The sequence below is a fragment of the Syngnathoides biaculeatus genome, chromosome 4 (genome assembly GCF_019802595.1).
Source record: "Syngnathoides biaculeatus isolate LvHL_M chromosome 4, ASM1980259v1, whole genome shotgun sequence".
Classification (NCBI taxonomy): Eukaryota; Metazoa; Chordata; class Actinopteri; order Syngnathiformes; family Syngnathidae; genus Syngnathoides; species Syngnathoides biaculeatus.
Window position 1 is genome coordinate 5486486 of NC_084643.1, and position 22381 is coordinate 5508866.

The 22381-nt window shown below is 44.0% G+C and overlaps 1 protein-coding gene across 1 annotated transcript; it reads right to left on the reverse strand.

The window, feature by feature from the left end:
• Window positions 1-51: 51 nt before the first annotated feature.
• si:dkey-98f17.5 (uncharacterized protein LOC569123 homolog) lies at window positions 52-16010 on the reverse strand. The gene is made up of 12 exons (XM_061818010.1): window positions 15881-16010; window positions 15152-15263; window positions 14722-14815; window positions 11164-11218; window positions 8574-8714; window positions 8343-8503; window positions 8178-8276; window positions 6569-6714; window positions 6337-6508; window positions 4559-4671; window positions 4244-4331; window positions 52-3120 (listed from the first exon to the last, which is right to left on the reverse strand). The coding sequence occupies exons 1-12, from the start codon at window positions 15990-15992 to the stop codon at window positions 3067-3069; spliced, it is 1347 nt and encodes a 448-aa protein (XP_061673994.1). The 5' UTR covers window positions 15993-16010; the 3' UTR covers window positions 52-3066.
• Between the last annotated feature and the right edge of the window lie 6371 nt (window positions 16011-22381).

The window sequence follows — 22381 nt, forward strand, 5'->3', positions numbered from 1 at the left end:
ATTACAGAGGTCAAAGGTTTCCTGTAGTTGTTCACCAGGTTTGCTCACACTGCAGGGGGGATTTTGGACCACTCCTCCACACAGATCTTCTCTAGATCAGACAGATTTCTGGGCTGTTGCTCCCTCCAACGATTTTCTCTTGGGTTTAGCTCTGGAGACTGGCTAGGCCGGGCCAGAACCCTGATACGCTTCTTACGGAGCCACTCCTTCTTCGGGTTCGGGTCATTGTCATTTTAAAAGACCCAGCCGCGACCCATCTTCAATGCTCTGACTGAGGGAAAGAGGTTGTTCCCCAAAATCACACAATACTTGGCCGCGGTCATCCTCTCCTGCGGTCGTCCTGTCCCATGTGCAGAAAACACCCCCAAAGCATGACCCTACCACCCCCATGCTTCACAGTAGGGATGGTGTTCTTGGGATGGAGCTCATCATTCGTCTTCCTCCAAAAACGGTTAGTGGAATTATCACCAAAAAGTTCAAATTTGGTCTCATCTGACCACAAAACCTTCTCCCCTGACTCGACGGGCCTTGACCCGTGCTGGTTTAAGCAGGGGAACCTTCCGTGCCGTGCGTGATTTCAAACCATGACGTCTTAGTGTATTACCAACAGTCACCTCGGAAACGGTGGACCCAGCTCTTTTTTTCAGGTCATTGGCCAAGTCCTGTCGTGTAGTCCTGGGCCGGTTCCTCAGCTTTCTAAGGATCATTCAGACCCCACGAGGTGATATCTGGCTCGGGGCTCCACTCCGATTTGAGATTGATCGTCATGTTTCGCTTCTTCCATTTTCTAATGATTGCTCCAACAAGTGGACCTTTTTGGCAATTTCTCCGTAGCCCTTTCCAGCCGTGTGGAGTTGTGCAATTTTGTCTCTGGCGTCTTTGGAGCTGCTCTCTGGTCTTGGCCACGTTACAAGTTTGAGTCTTACTGATTGTATGGGGTGGACAAGTGTCTCCATGCAGCTAACAACCTCACACAGGTGCATCTGATTCAGGATCATACATGGAGTGGAGGTGGACTTTAAAAGGTGGACTAACAGGTCTTTGAGGGTCAGAATTCTAGCTGATGGACAGGTGTTCAAGTACTTATTTGCAGCTGTATCACACAAATAAATCGTTACAAAAAATCCTGCATTGTGATTTCTGGATTTTTCTTTTTAGATCTCTCTCACAGTGGACATTTCAGACCCCTCCGTGATTTCCATATGGGAGAACTTGCAATATAGCAGGGTGTTCAAATACTTAGTTTCTTCACTGTAGCTACATTCCCAAATGCACTGTAACTAAATAGAACTACTATTTGGGATGCCTTTTTTTCCCCACCAATGTAATAATGGCGCATGATAAAATTTCAAGTTTTCTGCGTACTCCACTGAGATCCAATTGCTGGATCGAATAGCGGTGCCGATCTGAGCTGGTTGTGCAAATGTTACCGTGGCTCGTGACTGATTTGAACGAAACAAAAGATGAAAATTTACCTCTTGCTATTGGCTGCCTTACTAGATAGCACAAAAAGTTTGATCCCTTTGATTCCATATTCATGCTTGTATGCTCGATTTAAGTACTGTATTGTCAAACACAATACAGAGTGATGATTATGATGATGCTAATTGCTAATTGCGGTCTCATCCGTCGGGATTTTTTATTACTAACTCAGGGAACTGAGATTTGTGGCCTCCATGGATACCCTGTACTTCTTCAAGAAAGAAATTTCTTGCACATATATATATATATATATATTTAGTGGTTCTGTCGGCATAAATTAGAGAAAGCGGTGATGTACAGTGCTTCAGGGTAAAACAATGTTCAAAAAAATATATGTATATTGTTCCTCCGACAAAAGGAGCAAGGGTGGGATTTTTATAATGTTGAAATAAATGAAATGAATGAATAAGCTGAATCTTTCATTGTTCCACGTGCTGCTTATGCAATGCCACACAAATACTCGCTAATCAGCAAAACACAAAAAATAAAAAGGTCAGTTGGAAACATTTCATGAATTTTCAGATGTGACAAAGTTCACGTGTGCGTCTGACATGTTACAAATATTTTTTTTTGAACTCATTTGGACACCAGCACAACGTAACAAAATCCAGAACACGAATTGTTGTGCTTTTCAACACGCTGCATAATAAACGGGACTGTACAGTACATTTTACATTATATTAAAATACATATATTTTAAGCAAGCATCTTTATCTGTGGAAAATATTAAAATACATGTAATAAAATATGGCCAAAAAATGTATACAAATACAGGCCTCGATTTAAAAAAAAAAAAAAAAAAAAAAAAACGGGTTACCTGTCAGGTATATGACAAAAAAATCAACCCTTTATATTATGAGAATATACGGAAGTACTAATTTAAAAATGTAGCAGTTGTGTATAGAACAACACTGCATCGCACTGAGAGCTGTTCCTAATGTATTGTCACGTCACGGACCTCAACAAAGTAACGAAAATAATTTTTCATGAAACAGGTTTCAGGAAAATGCATCACTGCAATCTACAATCACACAAAAACATTTTTAACCAGTCTCCGAGTGTCAATGAAAACTGCGTATTATTATTCACTGCACTGTATTGTATACAATCATCGAGGTAAAACCAACTACGGTGGCGTTGCTTTGCTTTGTTGTTTGTTTTTAAATATACGTATAAAGGTTTAAAAAAAAACAAACACGTGTTAAAATAGCACATTGTGGCATCTTCCAGAGACAAAATATGGGGACGGTGCAGTCAGGTTTAAGAACACAGATTTCGTTGTTTTTTTGCAGTCGGTAATAAGTTAAGAATTAAATTTGCGAACCAGCTATATTTATGAAATAAAAGAAATAAATGACTACAATCACAGTCTCTTGGCTATAGTGAACAAAGGCACTTTCTAATAGCTAGAAAACAATAATCATCACTCTTAGCTGCATTATTTGGTGAACGATTGTCAGTATCTTCACAAACTTCCCAGTGTTTCATCGTAGATTACAGACTATCTTTTGTCCGAACATCTGAACTTTCAACGCTGTCCCGACGTACGTACATATATGAAGTACAATCGTCGAACCCGGGGGGTCAGAGGTCGTACTCTGCGGCACACTGCTGGAGGTACCAGTCATACAATTTACCCTGTGGGATGAATGAAAAGGCTTAAATTCACAAATTATCAGCAGAAATTCAAAGGAATTAGCAATGTAGTAATAGACGAGTATATATATATATATATATATATATATATATATATATACACACACAACGTAATTTCCGGCCTACAGAACGCACCTGATTATAAGCCTCACCCAGTACATTTGTAAAAGAAATACCACTTAGTACATACATAAGCCGCATCTGTGTATAAGCCGCAAGTGCCCACATTGAAACAAGACATTTACAAAGAAAGACCGTACACAGAAAGAGTTTTAATACCTTAGCTTATCTTAACATAGCAACAACACGGTAGCTCGAACAGGGCTGGTTAAAAAAAAAAACATACCAGTTAAAAAAAAAAAAAAAAAAAAAAAAAACACAGCCGCAGCAGCTACTCGGTACCAGCACAGTAGCACAGCGCAAACAGAGCCAGTTAAAAAAAAAAACATACCTAAATCACTGAGACGCGGCAGTAACACAGGAGAAACACACTAGCACGGTGGTAACGTGGCGCTAACAGGGCCGGTAAAAAAAAAAAAAACAAACAAAAAAAACATACCGATAAAAAATAGCAGATATGTGGCATTAACACAGCAGCAACACGCTAGCACAGTGCTAATGGCTGGTTAAAAAAAAAAAAAAAAAAAAACATACCGGTAAAAGTCACCGAGAGGTGGCAATAACACAGCAGTAACACGCTAGCACAGCGCTAATGCTAGCGCAGCGCTAACATAGCCGGTTAAAGGAAAAAAAAGCATACCGGTAAAAATCACTGAGACATGGCAGTACCACAGCAGCAACACGCTAGCACAGTGCTAACGCTGGTGCAGTGCTAACAGAGCCGGTTTAAAAAAAAAAAAACATACCGGTCAAAGTCACTTCCTCGGCACATATATTCCACTGGTTGTACTCATACCTTTTCTGCTTGGGTGCCCCCTTGCAGCCGCCGGAAAAAATGCACAAATTAGCCGCATCACCGCATATGCCGCAGGGTCGAAAGCGTGTGTGGGAAAAAAAGTTGCGGCTTATAGGCCGGAAATTACGGTGTGTACGTGTTTTTATAAATATATACAAAACAAGTAGCCAAAAATGGGAAGATTCTTACCTTCTTGGTTTTGACGATATCCAGGATATAATCACTGAACTCTTTCATGGCCCTCTTCTCCTTCTTGGTCAAAGTTTTGTTTGTTTGACTACAAGGATGAGACAGATTTAGAATTATTACGATACGTGATGTGGGGATTAAACAAAAAAAAAAAAAGAGGACTTGGATAGATTTGTTGACTTTACTACTACACAAATAATGTTCAGAGTATGATATCGACTAGTGGCTAATCATGTGTTTTTGGTTTAAGAAGAAATCATATATCATTTAAAAAATACATATATTTCTATTCATGATGGAGCTTGTGACACTTACCCGGAAAAATGTTTGGCTAGGAAAAGTAAGAAGTAGCAAAAGGCTCCAAAAAATATGATAAAAACAACTTGTCCGTCTTCCGGTATCCAATCCCACACGTACATGACGAGTCCCTGTGAAGCGATTTGGGAAGGGAAAGACAGTGGGACAAATATTTGAATGAGCGACTTTGCAAAACCCAAGTTTAGTCCTGATTGACAATGTCAGAGTGGTATGAATTGAACAAGATGTCGGTTATTGTGGTTGAATTGAACTGCATTGTAGCCTTCGTTTCGTCAGATTTGTATTTTATTTTTTCAAGCCCAAGTGTCACCCCTATAAACATTCTAAAGTAGATATTGAAATGAAAAATACATATAACGTTATTCACTTCAATGTCGATTCGAAAAAATAAATATGAGCGGAGAGCGCGTCATCCGTGCGCAAAGTTGCCGAAGTCTCATTCGGCTTCGGCGGCGGCTCGTCCGCCCACCTACTATGGGACACGGAAGCTCTTTTCGAAGAAGAGAACATCTCACAATCGAGTGAAGTGACTGTGGCAATATTACACTATTGTTTCGAGCCATATTTAGATGATATGCGGATCACTTCTAACTAACAACAGACTCCCAGACAGTATGTACGAGCACGGCTTCGGCGGCGGCTCGTCCGCACACCTACTATGGGACACGGAAGCTCTTTTCGAAGAAGAGAACATCTCACAATCGAGTGAAGTGACTGTGGCAATATTACACTATTGTTTCGAGCCATATTTAGATGATATGCGGATCACTTCTAACTAACAACAGACTCCCAGACAGTATGTACGAGCACGGCTTCGGCGGCGGCTCGTCCGCACACCTACTATGGGACACGGAAGCTCTTTTCGAAGAAGAGAACATCTCACAATCGAGTGAAGTGACTGTGGCAATATTACACTATTGTTTCGAGCCATATTTAGATGATATGCGGATCACTTCTAACTAACAACAGACTCCCAGACAGTATGTACGAGCACGGCTTCGGCGGCGGCTCGTCCGCCCACCTACTATGGGACACGGAAGCTCTTTTCGAAGAAGAGAACATCTCACAATCGAGGGAAGTGCCATATTGGCAATATTACACTATTGTTTCGAGCCATATTTAGATGATATGCGGATCACTTCTAACTAACAACAGACTCCCAGACAGTATGTACGAGCACGGCTTCGGCGGCGGCTCGTCTGCCCACCTACTATGGGACACAGAAGCTCTTTTCGAAGAAGAGAACATCTCACAATCGAGGGAAGTGCCATATTGGCAATATTACCCTATCGTTTCGAGCCATATTTAGATGATATGCGGATCACGGCCAAACCACCTCCCCGTCCGATCCAACTCTAGGCAGCGTAGATGAGCCAGATCAGTCAATATCCAGCAATGCAACGAGCCGGCATTTTGGCTAACATGAAGGAACAACGAGCTACCTTCCAGCAGGTAAAACGCCTATAAACAGACGACACCGCTTAAGTGCCCTGTTCCCTGTACTTCCTGCTTCTTCTCGAAACAAAACAAATCCCTCGAGAGGATTTTCATGGCAGGAGTTATAAAGAGCCACACACGTCAAAAATCATGTTTTGTGGTGGAAAAAAAAACGGATGGGTCCATACCGACTGCCGTTTTTTTTCATTAATAGCATGCTAAAAATCATGCATTTCATGACAGTGGCCCTTTAAGATACGTGACCCCGCAACTGAGGTCATTCGATTTTGTCGGCATACCCGATAAATTTTCTGTTGAATAAGAGGCCGAAGACTCACAGTGCAGATGGTCAGCGTTTGTGCAGGCCCCTCCCCCACCAGCTCACTCAGCTGCTCTTTCGAGAAGGCGCTCACTACGAAACTGAGGACGAAGAAGAGAGGGAGGAAGACTCCCAGAGCGCCGCACGCGAACGAGTTCAGACGGGCATTTTGGCTGGAAGTGGCATCGGACCTGCGGATTCGATATAAATTGGAACTTGGACCCAAACGGTTTTTCACGATGTCGTTTTACCTGTCCTGTTGCAGTCTCTTGCTGATGGTGGCGCAAATTAAATCGCAGTCTTTCTCCAACTGGTCTAAAGTCCTCTGCACGGCCTGGCCGATGGTCTTTTCGATGGTCCGACACACTCCGTCGATCTGGTTCACGCAGCGGCTTGGCTGAGGGAGGCCAAAGAAAGCCGATGACAGCGCCGGCTTGGGGGTGGGGGGTGGGGGGTGGGGGGGGTGTTCATTTGCATATGCAAAGTCACAGAGAGCCGTGTACAATTTTCACGGTCATTAGACGAGTGGTCCGGACTTGAGATGGACTACGTTCGGTGGATCTCTGTGCTTATAAATCAGCATGGAGCAAATACCTCTACTGGACGACCCGCTACGCTCTGATCCTATGGCAAAATATGAATTATCTTCTTCCGGGCATCACATGTGGACAGGAACTAGATTTTACGTTCCGGGATTATCAATGGTTGTCTGACCTCGACGACGACTGAACAATGAGACTGAGCAAGACCAGGATCTGACATTTAAACCAGCACCAAACACAAAATCAGTCCAGAATGAAAGAATACTAACAGATTCCCGATTATGCAGGTTATGTGACCGATTGGTCTAGAGTACTGTCAAAAACTATTTGCCCACTCTCTCAAATTATTTTTTTAATGTAATTTCTTTTGAAAAATTTCCAGAGTTGAATGTTTAGGGTCATCAAAGACAACCCGCTAACCTAACCCAACTCAATGGAAAATGCATTTTTTAAAATGATTTTATTTCTGAAGGAGGGAAAAGAACTGGCGCAGCTGGTAACAGCTCACAGTTCTGAGGTCCTGGGTTCAATCCCGGACCCGCCTTAAATGGACACTCTAAATTGCCCCGAGGTGTGACTGTGAGTGCGGCTGTTTGTCTCCATGTGTCCTTGCGATTGGCTGGCAACCGCTTTAGGGTGTACCCCGCCTCCTGCCCGTTGACAGCTGGGATAGGCTCCAGTACTCCCTGCGACCCTTGTGAGGATAAGCGGCGGAGAAAATGGATGGATGCGAAAATAAGTAAAGTTGAAATAATACCCCTCTTGGTTATATCAGGAATTTACTGTGGATAATACATTTTTTGGGGAAAGTTTATTTTCACTGACCACACCCAAGCCTGATGAACTCCAGGTCTGTTCAATCGAGACTCAAGATCTCAATAAGCTGCAACAAAATACCACGGTCCAAAGAAATTCGAGAACAGACAAGAAATCAAGTAATTGACATCTAAGAGTCTGGAAATGGTTTTGAAGCCATTTCTAAAGCTTTAAGACTCTAGAAAACCACAGTGAGAGCCATGATCCACAAATGGGAAAACACTGGGAAACCTTTCAAGGAGAGGCCGGCCTAGAAATAATTACCCCTAAAGCACAGCGACATTTGAATGATTCTCGAAACTTTTTGGAGAAGATTCTACAGACTGGCGAGAAGAAAGAGTAACTTTTGGGAAGGCACGACTGTAAACCAGCATTTCAGAAAAATGTACGTATGAATATCTAATGGTCAGGGGCTGCCCCGGCCTTGCTTCTTCAGCCCCTGAAGCCTCACTGCCGGTTTTAGAAAACAGACCAGTAGAGAAGAATACAGATTGAAGTTTACCTTCTGTGGGTTCGGGATGTATATCGTGGGCATTTCAAAACCACATTTGTTGAGACCCGGGCGGCGGCACAATTCCTGGACGATCTGCATCATCACTCTCTGCAAAAGAATATCGTATGTATATAATTTGCCCTGAAAACGGAGACGGGAGAACGTTCGCGATACCTGCCGATCGGTTTCCTTTCCAGCTTCATCGGCCTTGCTGAGGTAGAACAAAAGCTTGTCCCCGCATTTCTCACTCAGTCTCTCCACAATGTTGAGTGTGCGCTTGCACAGCGCCTGACCCATCGGGTCGAAGAAGACAAATATGAGATCGGACTGTTCTCCTGCGGGGGGAGCCAAACAAACGGCGTCGGCTTAAAGACACGGTGAGGACGTGCCGCTGCGCGGACTTACCCATCCATGTGATGGCGCTGTTGACGTTAAAAGGGTAAACCATGTCCCCGTCCACCAAGCCGGGTGTGTCCACAAACGTCACGAGGCTGAACTTCTTCTGCTTGGAGGTGGAGATCTCCGCCGACAGGTAGTCCATAACGCCTGCAATTTAAAATATGTAAACAGTACTATATAGATGATACACACCACAGATGGCCAGATTTGCCTCGCCACGTGACTTCATGTGTTCGATTTCATCATAATTCATGGTCAAATCTGGAGTACCAAAAGTGCAAATTATCATCACTTTTAATAACGTTAAGATATTGCACACATTTTTGTTAGACATCACCTTATTAAAATAAAAGTGATGATGACTGAAAACAATTTTGGATTTTTGATCTGGCGGCACGGTCTGTCAGCTGGAAAAACGTTGGCCTCACAGATTTGAGGTCCCGGGTTCGATCCCGGACCCGCCTGTGTGGAGTTTGCATGTTCTCCCCGTGCCTGTGTGGGTTTTCTGCGGCCACTCCGGTTTCCTCCCACGTCCCAAAATCACGCAACAATAATTGGACACGCTAAATTGCCCATAGGTGTGATTGTGAGTGCGATTGTTGTCTGTCTCCATGTGTCCTGCGATTGGGTGGAAACCAGTTCAGGGTGTACAGCTGGGATAGGCTCCAGCACTCCCCACGACCCTCGTGAGGATAAGCGGCTAAGAAAATGGATGGATAAATTGCCCCTAGGTGTGATTGTGAGTGCGGCTGTTTGTCTCCATGTGCCCTGCGGTTGGCTGGTAACCAGTTCAGGGTGTACCCCGCCTCCTGCCCGTTGACAGTTGAGATAGGCTCCAGCACTGTCGTGACTCTTGTGAGGATAAGTGGTGAAGAAAATGGATGGATGGATAAATTGCCCCTAGGTGTGATTGTGAGTGCAGCTGTTTGTCTCAATGTGCCCTGCGATTGGCTGACAACCAGTTCAGGGTGTACCCCGCCTCTTGCCCGTTGACAGCTGGGATAGGCTCCAGCACTCCCCGCGACCCTTGTGAGGATAAGCGGCAAAAAGAAAATGGACGAATGGATGAATTTCTGATCTCAAAAGTACTTTTCCACCTATGTATTGTCCATGTTTAATAACTGGATGAGGCATTCACACAATCATATGGCTTCAGTCACAACGGCCTTCTGATGGAAAACATAACTCCAGAGGATAAAAATGAGCCAAAAATGAGCCACGAAAATTTCAATTTTCATTTTGATGAATTTGCTCAGCCCCCCCCCTGTCGAGAAGTCTGTTGTCATGGTTACACACAACAGCTCTTCAACTGGCAGCTTTAGCGTAGGGCGTGGGACATAAAGCTAGCCAGTGAAGAACGACTGTGAGGCAACGCGCTGCGAGATTTCTCGACTCCCACCAGAACAGGACCACCGTTGAGACGTTACCAACCACAAACACGAACACAGCAGAGCAAAGCCACACAAATCGCATCCTTGCGCTACACACACCGGCGACGCTTGCCGTGGCACATTCACATTCCTTTATATTGATCACGTCAGTACGCCTCCTGTATCAATACATCCGTCAGCTACCCCGGAAGCAAAAGATGTATTTTGCCTGCGATATTCCTCTGATATGCGTCACGGCGAGACGATTGCGCCTCTCTAAGAAATATCATTCAAGCTGTGTCTAAAATATGAACGAAAAAAAAAAATTACAAAATATATCAGGCGGCACGGTGGGTGAGCTGGTTAAGCGTTGGCCTCACAGTTCTGAGGACCCGCGTTCAATCCCGGACCCGCCTGTGTGGAGTTTGCGTGTCCTCCCCGCCCATGCGTGGGTTTCCTCCGGGCACCCTCGTGAGGATAAGCGGTGAAGAAAATGGACGAATGGATAATAGGAGAAACCCAAAAAGGATCAACGGCCTCTACTTTTCTCGAGCGCTTGCAAGTGACGAAGTTCGCCCGCAGATCCCGGGTGCAATGGTTGCAATAACGCCGAGAAGAGAACTTCTTGGACAAGGCAAGGTCCAACAAGATCCAAACCAAACTCCCGAATTCACGATTTAAAAGAATCTCCCAAACAGAATAATCATCAGCTTCTCCCGTGAGGACCTCCGCTGCATTTCTGATGAGTCATCCACAGTCGCTCCGCAGGGCGCGCGTAACAGCGCGTTTCCGAGCGTAACGTCAAAGGCGAGCTCGTATTCCGGAGCGGATCCGCCGGCGCGGCCGAGTTCCGACCCGCGGCGCCGTCGCCCTGCCTGACATTTTTCAGCGGCTCGCCCCGTTTCTTCCGCCCAACTCCCAGCACCCTGTGAACCTTCAATCCCACCGCACGGACATACATCACCCCCCCCCCCCCCCCCGCCTTCCTTCTACCCATCCCTACCACGTCACTCCCTGACACGATCGCCTCGCCCCCCCCCTTCCCCCGGGGGGGGGGGGGGCCTCTGGACCGCCGCTGACTCACGGAGAACAATCGCCTTGATTTATTTAGATGCTAATCGGCGCTATTCTATAATCACCGCAACTCGTAAAAATCCGTCACGTCTGTCAATTTAACCAATTATCTACAGTAGGAGTTGCATTTATTAGCGCGATAAAAGGCTTACCTCTGAACTCAAGGAGCGGTCGAAAATGGGGATAGAGATGTAACGTTGCATTCCCCTGTGAAAGAAAGAAAGAGAGTGTGTGAGAGAGAGAGAGAGAGAGAGAGAGAGAGAGAGAGAGAGAGAGAGAGAGAGAGAATTGATCTTCAGTAGTTTTCTGAGCAGCCGGCCCTCTCCGCTGTGAGTGCTTGCGCAACTAATTATTCGTTTTCATCTTATAAACCGCAGCAGGAGAACACGTGCACGAAAGGAAGGTGCCTGCTGACGCGGTTTGTACAGCTCGAAGTGTGAATAAGGGTGCCCAGCCTTTTTTTTTTTTTTTTTTACCCCAAGATCTACTTCTCAAGCATCCAGCCTCTCGCAATGTATTTAATTTTATTTTTGGAATGACCAATGATGAAATAGAATGGCCAAGTCACAAAGATCTACCCACTACAAAAATCCATCCATCCATCCATTTTCTTCACCGCTTATCCTCACGAGGGTGGTAGGGAGTGGTGGAGCCTATCCCAGCTGTCAACGGGTAGGAAGCGGGGCACACCCTGAACTGGTTGCCAGCCAATCGCAGGGCACATCGAGACAAACAGCTGCACTCAGAATCACACCTATGGGCAATTTAGAGAGTCCAATTAATGTTGCATGATTTTGGGATGTGGGAGGAAACCGCAGTGCTCGGAGAAAACCCACACAGGCACGGGGAGATCACGAAAACTCCACATAGGCGGCGCCTGGATCGAACATGGGTCCTCAGAACTGTGGGGCCAACGCTTTACCAGGTGAGCCACCGTTCCACCTGAGCCAATATTACACAACATATTCAACTTTCAAACATTTTTGCAACTATCCGAGTTCATGTTGATGATCACTCAACGCCATACGCCATATTGTTATTTTCAGAATGACCAATGATGAAATAAAATGACCAAGTCACAAAAATCTACCCACTACAAAAATGTAAAACACATTTATTTTAAAGTATATTGAGGATTATTTGTGTGTAAATGTATGTTTGTGTGCCTTGCATTACCGCATGATCTAATATTACACAACATTATTAACTTGAAACATTTTTTTTGTAACTATCCGAGTTCACGTTGATTTCATTGAAGATAAAATTTCCGCCTTCTTGTCATCAGCGATGATGCGACGAACTCCGAAAACGACGTTTCGGCGGCGGCTTTCGCTGTCGAACTCTATTGCGCGAAAAGTGACGTTCGGGATTTGAGTCCGTTCACTTTTCTCATTCTCTGCTTGCTTTTCGGAGGAATGTCGGTGTCGCATTTTCCATCAACAGATCGAAAATGCCGCTCGGCATTTCACAAATTTCAAAATGACATCGTGAAAAATAAGTCCGCCTCCCATTCCGTATGAAAGTGACACGTTTTTGTCTTCTTTACCGCAGCATCCATATTCACGTTTAAGATTTCTTAAGTAGGGGGGAACTCACTGACAGCGTGTTTATTGTACTGTCGTTGTTTTCACATGCGCGGTGAGCTAAAGTTAATGTTGAAAAAAATACGGTTGATGTCTTTTTTTTTTTTTTTACTTGGCACGACATCGTCATCGACCGAAACCCCCCCCCTCGACCAGTCGATCGCCATCGACGCATTGAGCACCCCTGTTGTAAGCACACCAAACTGTTTAAATCAGCCACGCCGTGGTGATCGCCACCTTTTACGTACGCGGGGGAAATGTGTAAATCAGAAAAAAAAAAGCTTATTAAAAATTTAAAAAGGATTTGCGGTTTGTAACACTGCCTTGCAACGAGGAGAATAGCGTCGCTCTCATTTCTATGCCAACCTCAAATTGTCTCCTTTCTGACAATGACGGGCGTCAGTGATGGAAACCTTTCTTGTGGTCTTGTCGCGAGCCTCCTGAATACTGATAAGCGATGAGCATTTTTGTACAAACAGTGGCGTGCAGAAACGTAAATACATTCATTCATACAGATTACAAAAGGCAATTTGTGTAAGCATGGTTGCGCTTCACCAGAATGGAAAAAGCCATTATTCATCCTGCAATGGACACATTTCAATAACAATTTCGGTAAGAACATCATCATAAATACAAGATATGTGTATAAATCGTGGCTATGTAAATTAGGAGTTCGACAGCAAAAACAGAATGTATATAATTGATGCAACTTTGACCACTGAGTATTTCCAATTGTATGAAAAAAATTAATTGTGGCGGGGTGTGTTTGTGTTGAGATTTTTCTTGGGCTTTTTGCAGCGCATATTGCAAAATGCAAAAGATAAGAAGTCATAAAAAGTCATGCTCAAGAAGACCGAAGTCTACCTCAAGAGAGCTTCAGTTCAGTGAGCTTTGTATGACTTTTTTGGTGGTTTTCTGGCAACAAAAAACAAAACCCCACCACAACAAGGGGTGTTAAAAAATGAATCATATATATTCAAACTCACATTCAATGTAGTATTAAAACACAGACTTCACTTGCTGTTACCACAGTTATAATTGTTGTTTTTAAGATTTATATCACTGAAGTGATGCGAATGGATGAGAATCAGCACCTCCAAATCCGAGACCAAAGGGTGGCGTGTCCTCTCCGGGTCGGGGATGAGATCCTGCCCCAAGTGGAGGGGTTCAAGTATCTCGGGGTCTTGTTCACGAGTGAGGGAAGAATGGACGGATCGGTGCAGCGTCTGCAGCGATGCGGACTTTGTATCGGCCCGTTGTGGTGAAAAGGGAGCTAAGTCGAAAGGCGAAGCTCTCAATTTACCAGTCGATCTATGTTCCTGCCCTCACTTATGGGCATGAGCTGTGGGTCGTGACCGAAAGAACAAGATCCCAGATATAAGCGGCCGAAATGAGTTTCCTCCGCATTGTGTCCGAGCTCTCCCCTAGAGATAGGGTGAGAAGCTCGGTCATCAGGGAGGGGCTCAGTGTCGAGCCGCTGCTCCTCCGCATCGAGAGGTGCCAGATGAGGTGGCTGGGGCATCTGATCCGGACGCCTTCTGGACGCCTACCTGGTGAGGTGTTCCGGGCACGTCCCACCTGGAAAGAGACCCCGGGGACGACCCAGGACATGCTGGAGAGACTATGTGTCTCGGCTAGCTTGGGAACGCCACGGGATCCCTCCGGAAGAGGTGGAAGAAGTGGCTAGGGAAAGGGAAGTCTGGGTATCCCCTGCTGAAGCTACTTCCCGAGCCGGAAAAGCGGTAGAAAATGGATGGATGGATGGATGGATGGATCACTGAAGTGATTTTTACACTTGCATGACAGTTACTGTCAAAAAATATTACTAATCTGATTCTGAGGTGGATTTCCTATAGGACAAACTTTTGTTTCAGCCTCAATTAATCACACATGAACAAGCGTCCCATTGCAAACATTTGATGTCATTTTGCTTATAATTGCATGTGTGTGTGTTTAACAAAGACTCATTGGCATGATGAAATATTAAGAAATGCTTCTATACAAGCAATTATCGAATGGATCTCTTCATCGGCCTTCACACGAGACGTACACACTTCACAATAACAAGCCGGAAGCGTTCTTTCTTTCGTTCCTTTGTACTCGCGAGTGTTTGCACGTACGTCTTACCGTCAACGATTCTCTTTTCCGCCCGCTCGTGATGAATGTGAAGCCCTGCGTCTCGATGGCGACACCCGTTTTTTGGATGTGCTCTTCGACGTACCTTGAAAAGACAGCAAATAAACACATTGGGTACCGGATACACTATGCCTGCGTTGCATTTAGCAGGATTTGCAAGCATCGTGATTGAATATAAGTTCAATTTTAATTATGTATATTTTCATTCTAAATGTCAAGTTTTTTTGTTTGTTTTTGCGATTGTGTTGCACTTTTGGATGGCCGTCAGTAACATAAATTTATGTTTTAAAATTAACCCAAACAAAACTGAGGTTAATTTTCTTCTTTAATAGCAAACAAGTCGAGCATGAAACGAGAGGTTATTTTGCGTTTCGTGCTTGACTTTCAAGTTTTCATGCACGTGGTTTAACTTTAATCTTACCAATTGATGAAGGAGCTCTTTCCTGCGGAGTGGTTCCCCATGATCATCACGATAATTTTCTTCCTGGGGGGCAGCAGACGCACGCCTAAACTGCTGGCAATCTTGACCAGGCCTGGAAGATAAACGTTCAAATATTCAATCGGCATCGGGAACGCGGAGCAACAAGTGAGCGTCTCCATTGGATGCGAGCCGATCAACAGTAAAATTACAACTACATATTATTTTTTTAAGGCCATAAGTACATCCAAAATGATTTGTGTATGTGTACGAGCCAAATTTGGATTGCGAGGCCTTGGTGGACGTCTTTATTACACTGTACTAATCTGTATTTATTACATTTCAAGTGAATTTATATATTCAAATCTCTTTTATTCAATACTTTCAAAATGGCTGAATACACTTGTCTTTATGCACAAAATTCCCATAGAAGTAAAAAATAAAAATGAAAAATACAGTTACTGACAGGCGAGCCCCTGAAGAGGACCGGTATCCAATGTCAAATGTCACATGCTGGCACAGTTGCAGATATCAGGCTATAGTTTTTTTTTTTTTTTGTAATTTCATATAATAAGTACACTAGAAACTTCTGTCGTTGAATGCTTTTTTTTTTTCTTTCCCAAAATAAAATATCTAACATACCATCCTAATCCGACTACCTGTTTCTATTTATTGAGCAAATTTATCGGGAAAACTCCCGCTCGGCCACGGCGCTAATATGTTATTATTTACCGTTTTCGCTGTCGACATACAAACTGTGGCATTCTTTGAGTATCCTCTCGCTAGGTGAAGTGATAGCGGACTCCAAAGGGTTGGCCACCGAGCGAGGCTTTCTGGCCGCCATGACGAAGCGGCTCACCGGCAGGAACTTATCTTTCACGCTCGGCTCACCCCGCGAGGACCGGGGGAAGACTTTCGGTGTGACACCACCAGGAATTTTCAATAATGACACAGCGCCCCTGTGCGGTTCTAGACTCTCATTACAGCCCCCCAAAATTTGTTCCCGTGTTGCGTGACCACATTTCAGATTAATTACATTTCTACTGCTTTATTATGCCCTGGTTGTTGGAGTTTTTATGAGCCAAAAATAAAGAATCACACACAGATAGTTATCATAATAATTCATCGAATTAGTAAAATGGACGACCAATAGGTCCATTAGCACAAACGTGAACAGATGGTGAGATTTGACTCTCAATTTATATTTATTTAAAAGTTGTGGATTCAATTCATCCTCCCATTTTTTTTTTTTTATAGACAGAAATTTTCACTTTGTGTGGCACGGCAAATCAGTCTGCTTCTGGAAGTGGTCCAATTTTCAACTGTATTGAACTTTATAATAATATAATAATTAATAAAGAACATGTGTATATTTTACTCAAGATAAACTAATAATAATAACAATAATAATAACAACAACAAAGCAATTGTAACACAATGCATTTTGAACATTTGATGTCATTCTTTCATGTTCTTTATCTTTTTCTTTTTTTTTTTTACTCTGCTGTCTCCATGTAGGTCGCTATTAAAATAGAGGATCAATGTTGTCAATTATCTTATGAGCATAAAGGTTCAATAAATAAATAAATGTACGACGAGAGGAAGCCCACATGTGAGTGGTGAGAGCCGCTAAATGTATTGACTTTCATAACGTGAAGGGGAAATGTATGTATTGCGCTTTACATACTTTTCCTTTAATTCGACTGATTCTATAGCAGTCTTTATGGACAATAATGGCCTGAGATGTTAAAAAAAATGATTAAAACTAAGTTATATGTATGAGGGCAGCAGAACAGCGGCGAGATGTGCTGTAGGTGCGTCAGAAGAATTTAAGGTGGAGGTGGGACTGCATCAGGGATCCGTGCTGAGCCCCTTCCTGTTTGCGGTAGTAATGGATAGGCTGACAGATGAGGTTAGACTGGAATCCCCTTGGATCATGATGTTCACAGATGATATTGTGATCTGCAGTGAAAACAGAGAGCAGGCGGAGGAACTATTAGAAAGATGGAGGCACGCACTGGAAAGGAGAGGAATGAAGATTAGCCGAAGTAAAACAGAATACATGTGCGTGAATGTGAGGGGCAGAGGAGGAAGCGTGAAGCTCCAGGGAGAAGAGATGGTAAGGGGGGATGACTTCAAATAGTTGGGGTCAACAATACAGAGCAATCGAGAGTGTGGGAAGGAAGTGAAGAAACTGGTCCAAGCGGGGTGGAACAGTTGGCGGAAGGTGTCTGGTGTTCTATGTCACAGAAGAGTCTCCGCTTGGATGAACGGCAAAGTTTATAAAACAGTGGTGAGATGTGCCGTAGGTCTGTCAGAAGAATTTAAGGTGGATGTGGGACTGCATCAGGGATCCGCGCCAAGGCCCTTCCTGTTTGCAGTAGATATAGCGCTAGATACAGGTTAGGGATCGCAAAAAAACGCTTACTTTCATAAGCGGTTTTAACCTAACAGCTGTAGCAAAAAAAACGATTTACCGGTTTTAAAACCGGTTCCACTGTGGTGTTTACATAATTCACCCGCGGGACCTCGAGTTGGGGTGCGGGGTTCCGCACGGACTGTTTTTGTTGTTGCTCTTCCGGAGTGATGAGTTCACAGATTTCCCCCCGTTATGCGAGTAGTGTTTTGATGTCTGCCAATAAAACAAGTTTTGTTCCTGTGTCCGACACTCCGCCTCCGACTCCTTTTCTCCGGCGCTGTACCATCGATCGTTAATTTACTCCGCGGTAATGGGGTAGTTTGTATACAATATTAACAAACAAGCTCGTTGAATGTGGCTTTCAACAACGCACTCGTGTAAGTTAAATTTTTGTTATTTTTTTTGTAAAAAATGTTTTAATGTTAACATTCTTCTTTCGGACTTTCAGAAAGGGCATGCAAGTATACCGAGCGTTTCCTCGATGCCATGTTTGATGTTTCTTTGATTTAACTGAATGTTCTTTTGTGTCCAACTTTACTCTAACAGCGAAACTTGAAAAAAGTGGAAATGATGTTGAAAAAATAGCGCAATGTGGAGTACCGGAACCGGAAGAAATGATTGGAAATTTTAACCGATTTCGAAAGTCCGATTACGGTTTCGGTTTTAAAAAAACGAAAACCGGTTATAACCGGTTATTTGTAATCGGTTGCGATCCCTAATACAGGTAGATGAGAGATAGCGAGGGTGGACGACTTCAAATACTTGGGGTCAACAATACAGAGCAATGGAGAGTGTGGTAAGGAAGTGAAGAAACGGGTCCAAGCGGCGTGGAACAGTTGCCGGAAGGTGTCTGGTGTTCTATGTGACAGGAGAGTCTCCGCTAGGGTGAAGGGCAAAGTTTATAAAATATCGGTGAGGCCGGCCATGATGTACGGATTAGAGACGGGACAACAGGAAGAAGAACTTGAGGTAGCAGAAATGAAGATGTTGAGGTTGTCGCTCGGAGTGAGCAAGTTGGATAGGATTAGAAATGAGCTCATGGGAGGGACAGCCGAAGTTGGATGTTTTGGAGACGAGGTTCGAGAATCCAGACTTCGATGGTTTGGACATGTCCAGAGGCGAGAGAGTCTGAGGATGTTGGTGGAAGGGTGCTGAGGATGGAGCTGCCAGGCAAAAGAGCGAAAGAGAGGAAGACCAAAGAAAAGGTTTATGGATGTGGTGAGGGAGGACATGAGGACAGTGGGGGGGTTAGAGAGGAAGATGCACGAGATGGGCTTAGATGGAAACTGATGACACGCTGTGGCGACCCCTAATCGGGACAAGCCGAAAGGAAAGGAAGAAGTCAAAAGACTGACTAAAATTACACGAAAATCACTGAAATTGTACCATTTAGTTTTGAATGAACCGAAGATACCCGCGTTTGAAATGTGGGAATAATCCAGAATAACTGCAGAAACTCCTGAAGAGAACGTCCCATAAAAATACTCCACAGAAAGGCCAGAGCTATGATTCAATCTGTAAACCTCATTTATTGAATCAATGCTTTTATTTTTGTTAACTCGCCTTTATTATTCTTAACATTATCATCTCTGGGGGGGAAAAAAAAGTCACAAATTGGATGTCAGGGTTGGGGAATTTATTGGACACTTTGTACTTGATTAAGGAAAAACAGTAACACGAGAAGTGGCTGGAAAACAAACGCCGCAGGGAAGAGAACAAAAATGCACAAATTCCGTTGAGCTCTCGTTAGACGTCTTGTGATTCTCAGCTGTTCTTTTAGAACAGATACAATAATTTATTGTCGCTTGCGAGCTGTCGGTTAATTACTCAGTTTTCCTAAAGCTGTTTTCATCCACGAGAGTTCGTCCCTCTGATCTGCTGACGGCCCTCAAAGTCTCTTTGTTTGCGGGCAGAATCATCAGACCATTTCTAAGTAAACGTCTCTGGAAAGCGCTGCAAATGAATTTGATGCATCTTTAATATTTTGGTTTGGATTTTAATTGGAAACAATGAAATAACCGTCGGGATTTAATTATGAAATGTCCGTGTGGGTTATTTTTGTGAGCTATTTTCCAAAAAGGTAGCCATCGCAAATGCAACACAAATGATCGCAAGCTAATTCATCGACTGCTTCTCCCGTTTGTGGCCAAAAAACTAAATAACCAAACCGTCAAACTCGGGTTGAATGAAAACACAAAGAAAGTTAAACGGAAGCAGCCAGAAAACTAAATGCAGCCACTGTGATTTGACAGCCTCCGCAGTCGAACACGAAAAATCACGCGCGTCAAATTTGTTACTAGTAGAAACACATAGATATTGAAAGACGTCACTTATTTTGTGCAGTCCTGACCAATGTTACCTCTAAGCTGCGCCACTGCGCAATTGCGCACTTGTCGCACACTCCCGGCGCACATGAAAACCGATCCAGCGCAGTGAATCACAGCCTGACGTCTTTGGTTTTTTTTCAAACACGGAAGCACACGGTCTATAAGAGGTTTACCTCAAACCGGCCCCCTCTGCTCTTAAAGGGATAAGATTTAATTACAATTACAAACACAACACACACCCACAACTTTATATCCGCGGGCATGACTGGTGGAGCACACCCGTAACGTTATATCTGCGGGCGTGACTGACCACATCCCGTACGTTTTTGAAATGTGAGTGACTGGAAATGGCAACACGGGACACTGAAGTGAAAAACTTCATCATTTCTAATTCCCGTACTGCCGCCGACGAGCAGGACTTCCAGAAAGCCAACACGTCGAATCCAATTTGGGAAAACGCTTCGCATTTTTGCCAGTTTTTGGGTATGTTTTGAAATCCAACCCTGGCCCAGTCGTAGCCCAAACTTTAAAGGGCTACTGACACGTAAAGCATGATTTTTTAGTATGTTTTTAATAAAATTTGTTTTAAAAAGGCAGCCGAAATGGACCCATCTGTTTTTCACCACACGTCATGATGTTGTCATATACAGATTTTTGCATGTCCCGGCATTGAAATCCTCTTAAGGGATTTGTGTTGGAGAAGAACCAGGAAGTGACATTTTTTGCAGTAGCGGCGGTCCGGTGTTTATATTGTACCGGCGAAAAATTACTTGTTTTTTTCATCGTGTTAGCCAAAATGCCGGCTCGTCGTATTGGTGGATTGTGCTCGAACACTCGGGAGGATGGATTCACTCTTTATCAAAAGACCTGGTTCGTCATGAAAAATGGATTGCACGGGTGCAAAGGACGAGAGCTTTGTGGGTTCGAAATGAGGTGTGTATAGAACTACTAAAAAAACTAATAGCCGGGGACGACGACGTAATCCTTCTCTCAGAACGTAACAAAAGATTCGCGTCATAATAATTTAATAAAGTACGGAAGTAGAGGGGTGCTAAATGTGTTCATCGCCGGGGACGGCGTCAGCCCTGCCGCGGAGGTGGTTTGGCTGCATGCGGGAGGAGAAAAGAGCCCCCCCCACCGGCCACTGGTGTCTGGGTACCCCTGAAGTAGTTACTTCGCCAGGCATTGGTCCTCCTGAGTATGCTACATACTGTCGGGGAGTGTGTTGTTAGTTAGAAGTGATCCGCATATCATCTAAATATGGCTCAAAACAATAGGGTAATACTGCCCCAGTCACTTCACTCAATTGTTAGATATTCTCTTCTTCGAAAAGAGCGTCCGTGTCAGATGGGGTGTCGGAAAAATCCCCAAATCTCTCTTGTTCCTCTCCCATAGCTGCCATGAGCAAGGCGTGGCCACTGCAGTGGGCGGTGACACCTGTCACCGGTCACAGCTGTTTCACATTTGGACTGTAATTAGACGGGCATTTGAGTTGGAGTTTTTGTCACTGGCATTTGCCAGTTTGGTGCCTTGCGTTAGTGAGTTGATCCTGTTCTGCTGAGTTTGATAGTTTGCCCCATAGTCATCGGACCTTGCTGTACTGTATGTCTTTTGGGTCCTGCCTATCCTAGCGTTTCTGTGCCTCTGCCTTGTCGGACTGCTACACCGTGTATGACCCAGTTTCCGGAATGAACCACACTGAACATTATGCCTCTACCTCGAAGTCCAGCATTTGGGTCCGCCCCCAGTACCGGAGGTTCGTGACAAAAGCAGGTACCACTACGTGTTTTCTATGGCGACTGTCCCTTGAATACTTGTCTACACCGACTGTTGATGTGTTTCCCCAACCGATATCATCCAGGATTTCATCGGTTCGCATCCACGAGTCCATTTCATGCTCCCCTCGTTGCGCTCCAGTTGAAAAACACGTGGCGATATGAACGAAACCTCCCAAAGGATTATGGGGATTACCGGGGTAACTCGACTGCCTTGCAGAATTTTCGCTAATGGCGTCCAGATGATCGTTTAGGATTGTGGAATGTCTTTGTGAATGCTGTTTGCGTTTTTTTTTTCTTTTCGTCAGTCCTCTTGTTTTGCCAGCTATTTGCTGTTCCTTTGAATTCTTTTGTCACTAACTTATTGTCAATATTCCTGCCCTCTTGTCTGTTCTTTTATCCCATTTTGTTTTACGGCCTTGTCTTTTCTTTGTCGTTGGCTTGACTCCATCAGTTTTTGTAAATTCTTAAAGCACATAGGTTTTTTTACTGGGAAATAATTTTCAGTTTTCCGTAGATCTCCCTATGGGCTTTGCTCCACCCAAGTTTTCCACGTCTTCCATTTTTATTTTTATAATAGGAAGCAGATTGATCTTTTTTTGCTGTTGATTGTGTCTGTCCAAATAACAATTTTATTGGCATCCATCTTTCCAAATAATCTGCAGCACAGATGTTTAACATCAGGAACATCTTATTACATCCCTCCACCGCT

What these genes read in the sequence shown, in the direction of transcription:
- si:dkey-98f17.5 (XM_061818010.1), bottom strand. Translation starts at nt 15,992, where the DNA reads ATGGCGGCCAGAAAGCCTCGCTCGGTGGCCAACCCTTTGGAGTCCGCT. An exon ending in GTATGTCGACAGCGAAAACG is followed by an intron (nt 15,264 to 15,880) that starts GTAAATAATAAC and finishes TTTATCTTCCAG; the next exon opens with GCCTGGTCAAGATTGCCAGC. An exon ending in CAGCGCCATCACATGGATGG is followed by an intron (nt 8,504 to 8,573) that starts GTAAGTCCGCGC and finishes CTCCCCCCGCAG; the next exon opens with GAGAACAGTCCGATCTCATA.